At 31.6% G+C, this 8,280-nt stretch overlaps 3 protein-coding genes across 3 annotated transcripts in view; all 3 read right to left on the bottom strand.

Annotated features, from left to right (window-relative positions):
• The window catches only part of HELRODRAFT_93529 (hypothetical protein), a 6,971-nt gene extending 5,121 nt beyond the window's left edge, over positions 1–1,850 (bottom strand). The window contains exons 1-4 of the mRNA XM_009011339.1: positions 1,231–1,850; positions 977–1,034; positions 790–881; positions 294–487 (exon numbers count right to left, since the gene is read on the bottom strand). Of these exons, the coding sequence (XP_009009587.1) occupies positions 294–487; positions 790–881; positions 977–1,034; positions 1,231–1,541 (655 nt within the window). The 5' untranslated portion in view covers positions 1,542–1,850. The remainder of the gene's footprint in view (positions 1–293; positions 488–789; positions 882–976; positions 1,035–1,230) is intronic.
• Positions 1,851–2,661: 811 nt separating this feature from the next.
• On the bottom strand, positions 2,662–5,426 carry HELRODRAFT_63358 (hypothetical protein; the record flags this gene model as incomplete). Its single annotated transcript, XM_009011338.1, has 6 exons — positions 2,662–2,763; positions 3,015–3,064; positions 3,547–3,668; positions 4,444–4,520; positions 5,004–5,103; positions 5,323–5,426. Coding segments are annotated over 6 exons (555 nt in total), but the record flags the coding sequence as incomplete, so codon positions are not given.
• A 595-nt stretch (positions 5,427–6,021) lies between these two features.
• HELRODRAFT_159451 (hypothetical protein) lies at positions 6,022–6,576 on the bottom strand (the record flags this gene model as incomplete). The annotated part of the gene is made up of 1 exon (XM_009011337.1): positions 6,022–6,576. One exon carries the CDS (start codon positions 6,574–6,576, stop codon positions 6,022–6,024), a length of 555 nt encoding a protein of 184 aa, XP_009009585.1.
• Between the last annotated feature and the right edge of the window lie 1,704 nt (positions 6,577–8,280).

Raw genomic sequence — 8,280 nt, 5'->3', positions numbered from 1 at the left:
GAATGATGAATGAATGAATGAATGAATGAATGAATGAATGAATGTATGAATGAATGTATGAATGAATGAATGAATGTATGAATGAATGTATGAATGAATGTATGAATGAATGTATGAATGAATGAATGAATGAATGAATGAATGAATGAATGAATGAATGAATGAACGAATGAAAAAATAAATATGAAAGAACAATTAAATGGAATAATGAATAAATGAACCACACAAAACAAATGAACGAATGAACAGATAAAAAGTTGAGCAATTAAATTAGTAATAACTTCAATATAAACTCAAAAAAAAACTCCACACAAAAATTTTCATTGCTGCACTAACCACCCAAGGTTTATCCAAAAAGTTATAAATAGATTCAAAAGTATTAAGACTGGGAATCTGTCCGTAGTGCAATCCGATGATTATGTTTTTCCAATTTTCAGTGGCGTCTTTGACGTGCTGACGAACCAGGACGAAATCCGGCTTGAAAGATCTGGAATGGAGTTGTCAGTTTTTAGTGGATGGCTTATGAATATGGCAATTTACATTTTAATTTATTATAATAAAGGCGTTAAATTTGAATGCAAACTAGATGCATTAGGAAATATTCAAATTTTTTTATCATTTTTATGCGAATAAAAACTGTTTTGTCCTGTTTTTGTCCAAACTTATTTTATTGAATTTTGATTCAAGAGTTTGTTAACAAAAACTGAAATAAATTTCAAAAAATGAACTAAACAAAACTGTTACAGCAGGCAGATAAAATAGATTTAAAAAAGTTCCAAAATTACAAACCTGACAACCTTTGTACCGTTCCTCATAACTTGTATGTCTACCACTGTGCCAGTTTCAGAATAGGCAGCCAAGTTTATTTCGGAAAATTCAGCCTTTCGATGAAAACATTAAATTTATTGTCAGAATATTTAATGTTGGGGTGATAAATTATGAAATTTGAGGAAGATTGATGGTTGAGTTGTCCTACCTGCTCCACCCTCAAGTCCCATTCACCCAACAGTTTTCTTCCCCGAAAATACTTGGTCCTGTTTACGTAGGAAAAAATACTTACTTTATCTGTATTATATCAGTATATTTAAAAATCAAATATAATCATCACAAACACCAATCATCATGTCCGACAAAGTGACATTTTTTGTAGTAACTTTTACTAACAACCAACAACAGAGCGTTACAATTCTAACCAACAGAACAGCAGAGCAGACACAAAAATAAACTAGCCATTCAACGTTCGGTGTGTCGATGACCAGCAAGGTCTTACACCGGTCTTTATTATATGCCGGTTTGGGGGGCTGAGTAGAAGAACTGGATGATCCAAAAAGACCTCTGGTCAATCCCTGAATGCTCGTGCTCCTTGAAGGAGAGCTAGGAGCACTTGGAGATGGTCCTCTTCGTTTTGGGAGGTTGAAACTAAATCCGGTAGAGTCCGTTCGTTCGTTCATGAGGTCTCCCTGCAGATCGTTCGAGCTGAATCGCCTTTTCAGATAGCTCATCCCAGATGTGAATCCCTCACGGAATGTGTTCATGGACATCTTTGCCGATCTTTTTTATTCTGGTTGTTCGAGAAAAGATTACTAACTTTTTAGCGACTCAAAAAAAATGTAACAATCAGTTTACAGCACCATTATTGATGAATTTTAAGTTCAACCAAATTAGATTTTTATCACAATTTATTATTTATGTGAACATATTTGATATAATCATCAGAAAATATAACTCCCATTGATTAAGGCTAGGCGTTTCAATGGTTAAGAAAGCAATTTAACGCAGCACGTCCGAACATATATTTATGAGTTAATGAAAGAACTCGGCTATATTTGTCAGCTTTCAAGTATGTTCAGTTCTTTCGCAATGATGTATCGATGCTTGTAAAAATATGAACGAATATACAAGATACACATAACGACATACTTACATATACTTGTATATGTATATATATAAATATATATATATATATATAAGATTAATAATGTATGTATATGGCTTATACGTATGAAGATACGTGCATACATTGGTAAATGTGTATGTTGCGTACGTACACGATTCCATTCCATTCGGTGTGCAAGGCTTAGTCTGCACACATTGTTGAGATCAATAATTTTTTTCTGGGTACGCCGGATATCTTAATTGTGGAATGCGTTTAGCATAATTATTTTTAAATAACAGTGAATTGTATTAAAGTGAACATATAATCACTCCTCCTCCTCTTCCTCCTATTAATTTCTCTTTCTGCACGCGTGAAGCACTCACATCGCACTTGTCATTAATTTTCGGCGCATCCATTTCACAGTATCCACGCTGCGATATAATTTGCACAATAAATTGCACAACGCGGGCGGTTAATTAATTATCATTAGAAAAAATATTTATTTTCACAAACAAAATTGTTTCATAAATAACAAGAGTGTTTTGAAAATGACGGCAGTTTTGTAACATGTCTACAAACATTATGTTAATTAGTGACAGATTTCTTTGGAACTGATTTCTTAAACGGCTGGTGCAAAACTTTGAACAAACTTTGAGCCTGAACGATTAATTTCAAACAGAAATATTAGTTTTAATTATATTATAGTTGATTATTCATTCAAAATAATATTAAGTATATCATATTAACCACCACCCAGTCAGCCGGCCAGCCACCCAATCATCCATTCATTCATCCATCCATCGTTGAAGTTGGACAACCTTAGTGGGTCCCACGCCAGGGCAGAAGGACAAACTCTCCTCTGACGCGTTTGCTATTTCTTTAAATGACTTTTGAGGGAAAAAAAAATACATTTGTTGCAAAAATTGAAAATAATAAAACTATCTCTAGAGTATTTCGAAAATATGCTCGCCACCAAGCGAGACGTTACATTTGAATGTGAAGCACCAACCAGAGAGTTGTTAACGTTACGAAATGATGTATACATCAATTATACTTTAAAAAATAGCAATTATTCGTTTAATTTTTTCAAATCGATTCAAAAATATATGGAATGACACTCAAGATGAATTACTCGCACCCCGAAAGTGGATGACAAAGTGGCGACGTCTGTCCTGTTTATTCTCTTGACTGTCGTCAATGTATCAGCAAGCTGTTATCGAGAAATTAATAGTCACTATAAAAGCAAGATTAACATCTAAATATTGACGCAATTTTTAATATTAACAACTACAATAATAATAATAATTAATATTATAATTATTATTATTGTAATTAAAACAACACCTTCATTAACAAAATTTCTAATTGCAAAAGAATAATATCGTAAAAGTAAGAATATAAGCATGAATCGTATTATGATTTAGTAGTAGTGAATTTTCAAATCGTCATATTGATATATCTTGAGTATTCAATATATTTTATACAAATGCGTACACTCTGCTGTGGCCTTTGGTATGATATTATTATTTTCAGTAGCGATATAGTAAAAGAATAACTTAAATAATATTAGTAAAAATTAATAATACTAATAAAACTTAAAAGTAGTATTAATCTTGAAAAAAGTAATAAAAACGATACTACAAATTATTTTTTTTGTTGTTAAAGAGGACATAACAAAAAAAATTTCCATAACTTATTCATATAATTGGAATCATTTTTTTCCATGATAAGATCGGCGGGCTTATGTTCATAGGACTTGTACAGCTCTAAATATCTAGCGGCCTCATCATAACTGCAATTTTATTTTATTTCCATTACATTAAACGAAAAAATTAAAAAGATTTGAGATAAAGTAATTATTTACACTTAGAAATAATTGGAAACAATTATAATTTTACAAATATTTATTTTAATATACGTCTATTTATTGATAAATCAAATTACAACTAAAAATAAATACAACATCACATTTATCTAGCAAGTGATCTTATGTACTCATATTTCTTAAATCGTACATACTGTTACGTAGCACCTACAAATGGCTGATACTTTATTATCTCATTTGTTACTGACCCCATCTGATACAATTTCTTTCATTGAAACCGCCTGTACTACCACTATTTCCTTTAACTACTGCTACCACACACTAACAACGAAAATACGCCACACCGCAACTAAAAAAAACGTTAAAACGAAGCAGAGGCGTAGCTAAGGGACGGGGATGTACATATGTCCCCCGGGCGCCAAGTACAGGGGCGCTAAAATGAGGCAGACAAAATTTTCGTAAGAGTATACTATGTAAATTATCTTTGACAGTGGTTGAATCGTATGTTATAATTTGTATATTTATGTATTATCTTTAAATACATGGTTCCATTAAAATTTGAATTGTTTTTGTAAATAGTAATTTTTACAATGTTAATGTAATGAAAAATGTGATCAAACATGGAGAGGGGGGGGGGGCAAATTTTTTAGTTTGTCCCCGGGCGCAAAGTACTCTGGTTACGCCTCTGAAGCGAAGACCAACAAACGCAATAGACAATCATCGTAAAATAATAATTCATGACCTGAACGCGAGAATGAGAGTGCAGTCGGCCAAGATGCAAATCTTACCAAGTTCCTTCAGAGCATGGTGAGGGTCTTTCTAAAAAGTGCCAAGAATGTACCAAAAGTAGATTTTCGAAAAATTTATTTTACAGTTGATTAATTAACATTAATTAATTGTCAATTCAGATAATGTGTCATAATTACATTTTTCAAGCCGTTCATAGCGCTACTCATACATGACTGAATTTTGAAATGCAATTTTTTAATATTTCTTCATTCCTTTATTCTAAACTTTACAAATCAAAGATGTTGATAAATGAAATAAACAATGTTTTATGTTTGTTGTTATCGTCAGTCATTCAAAGGCACACACCTTCAGGAAATGTTCTACCAATTTAGCCTGTTTGTCAAAACTATGGACAAAACAGCAGCAACAAACTTTTGCCCTAGCAAAGCGTTGTTAGTGCTAAACAAAACTTACGAATAATTTATTTGCAAAACTTTGCCACCGAAGTAACAAAGTAGAAATCAAGCAAGTGTCTAATGTATAAATAAGAAATGAGAGCAGTACGGTAGATACCACATCGACGAGAACCAAGAGAACCCTCAAATCATAACTGCTGGCCAGCAACTTCAACCTCTCATGTATGTAGCTTGGATTCAGGTTGTGATACTTCAAGCTGCAATATTTTTTATTGTTGAGAATCTTTTAAAAATCGTTACATATCAAATCCCCACTTCTATTAGTTTGATCAACCTAATGTGACGAGTTAGAACTTTCCTGATAGATAGTTAAGTTCAAGTAACCAATTTATTAACATAAATATAATCACTTAGCTACTCATTTTTCTATGCCGAGAATTATTTGGCTACAAGAATATTATAATAGTGAAATGAACCTTAAATAGAGGGCACAAGTTGTGGACCCCAGCTGATAATCAGGGACAATGCTGTCAAACAGCCATGGCACACCCTTAATGAGCTTTAAAATTGGATTGCCTTTCTGTATTTTAGATGCAAAATATTTTAACCTTTTAGAATTTTAATTTTTTTCAAATATTTTATTTCTCACATAGCATAATTTAAAAGTTTAAAAAAACTGTCACAACTTGAAATATTAAAAATGTGCATTACTTGTCTGGAGCTCACTAAAATGCAATTTGACTTATTCTGGCCTTCTCTAGATGAGCTAGTACAAAAAATGAATTTTTAGTTAACTCAAAGAAAATATCTGTCAAAACATAATTTTTTAATGTTGCAGCTTTTCTACCTGCTAACAATTTCCTTTGTGACCCCACCAGCAGAAGCAATTACTTTTCCATCCATGAATCATGAATGATGATAGGACGATAAGCTAATATAACTTTTTTTATATATTATAATCCCAAGACTGAATGCGATAAAACTGGAAAAAAGGTAAAAATTTTTATTTATACAACAGTGGTTATAATGATAATAGTAGTAATAATAATAATAAATAGTTAAGATTTATAATTTGAATCAAACAATGTAAAAAAATTTGAGTTGCATGAAATATTATAAATCATTAATTAATTAACAATAATGTCTCTATCTATGTGTAGATTGTGTAGAAGTGGTTATTGTTTAAGACATCTTTCAAAATAAACATTTCCAATGTTTCCTCCTCGCAGTGACTTATATACATTTTGCTCGAAAACTCGACGATTTGTCTGCAAAACCTCAGCAGCCTCTTTGTTCAGTGGGTCCTCAGGATTTGGCTCAAGGAATAAATACTGCAAACCATAAATTAGTGAGTTGACTGTTAGGACTGGTTTCCAATCTTCTCTGAGAATATTCAAACAGATATTTCCATCTAGGTCAATGTTGGGATGATAAACTTTTGTTTCACATTTGACTTTTGGCGGTTCATGAGGATATGCCTGGCCTATTTTGAAGGAAAAGACGAATTGTCCACCACGATAGAAACCTTCATCCGGACAAATTACAAGTTTGAAATTCAGCAAATCGTCTTTGTCAGGAAACTCAACTTGACACGTTCGAGGTAGACTCAACTCATTTATATCTTTGGTAACTCTCAATTGCGCGGCAGTCGCTTTTTTTTGTCCGGCAGATCTTGAATTGGGGTCGACACCGTCTTTCTTTTGTTGTTTTAAAGAAAATAATTTAATCATATTTTCATAAATGAACCAAAAATTAGGTTACGTTTAAAATATCTTCAGTTCCTATTTTTTCAGGATATTATTAGCAAACATAATAATAACGAAAAACGACTAAACAAAAAATTTCGTATTCACTGATTGTAACGACTAATAACCTTATCGTCATTCCTTGAAAAAAACATTACTAAATTTTGTAGAGCAATAAAAAATTTTGAAATAAACTTTGAAAAAATGAAATTATTTTACGTCGAAAAATTGAAACTGCTCAATTTTATTTACTAATTTTGTTGTCACTCAATGACGTACAATATTTAAACAAGTTATTGAGGACGTTTGTTAATATGTTGAAGCCATTTAAGCCATTTATATATATACATATACATCCATGATTTTAATTAACAACATTCACTCTAAAAAATTTAAATAATAGTTAAAATAAATTATAAACGTTATTTCTTAAACATAAGTGATTGAAAATAATTTAATTATATATTTGTTAATGCAGTATATTTTAGAAGACATCAAATTCATATAAACACAGAGACAGCTATGAACAAACACCATTATTTAATATTGATGAAATACTTATATACCATAATAAAAGAGTATTTCTATGGTTGTAATTTTTGATAAAAACAATTACAATACATTGAATACAAATGATTACAATACAAGTTGAATACAAATATCCATCAATGAGAGATTCGAATTTGCCTTAACATGTTTTTGAGTTTTGCTACTGCTTCACAAAACAAAACTCTCCAGATATACCAACATCGGTCGCATGCGCATAATAATGATAATTGCCATACCAATACCACATGTTTAGTCCCATTTGAATTTTGGATAACAAACCTATATTTAAACAGTGAAATGTGGAGCTAATGAAAGCAAACACTAAAGAATAAATTACGTTCTCATCGCGGAATTTCCGACCAAGCATGAAGCAGTTGGTGGAGTCGAAACAAATTATCTCTCGCCTATCCAATAAAGTCAAACAGTGCCAACACAGCTACCAAATATATAAGCCATATTTTGCGATTGGGTCACACATTTCGAGTCACTGAATGGTTAAAATTTCCGTTTTGTTTTCAGTTTCAGTTCAATTTTGATTTCGACCAGCTTGCATTGGCTTCAATTTTTGTTCAAAAATAATAATTAGCGTAGTTTCTGATTTCGCTACAGTTGAAATTTTGGTTAATTTCGATTTTCAGTGTAGGTTTGTTAGAGCCCAATTTTAATTTATTCATACAAAAAAACAGCTAAATTGACAAAAATGTCATATGGACAGTTGCGTTTCATTTATTTATCTCTTCGGCCATTCATATTATGCATATGCAAGCGATAAAATAAAAATAAATTTCTGTATAAAAAAAAATATATCAATGCATAAAACTGGCCGTTACCTGTGAATACATTATGAGCGATGTCCTCTACTTTACACCTAAATTGCCGACCGAATCTTGAATAGATGCATCGATAGATAAACATACGTCCGCGCTATCACGCACACGTCAAACACACACACACACACACACACACACACACACACACACACACATGCAGACGCACATGCATTCATGTCATGGGCGCAGAATTTTCATAACCGATAAAAGACCAACTGTATAAAAAGAAATTCTGGCATTTTAAATAAAAATGAAACATGTCAACCATGGATATATATATTATATATATATATATATATATATATATATA

Source organism: Helobdella robusta, assembly GCF_000326865.2.
Source record: "Helobdella robusta unplaced genomic scaffold HELROscaffold_1, whole genome shotgun sequence".
NCBI classification, from domain to species: Eukaryota; Metazoa; Annelida; class Clitellata; order Rhynchobdellida; family Glossiphoniidae; genus Helobdella; species Helobdella robusta.
The sequence above is the reverse complement of the archived record's forward strand: the minus strand, read 5'-3'. Positions and strand labels throughout refer to the sequence as shown.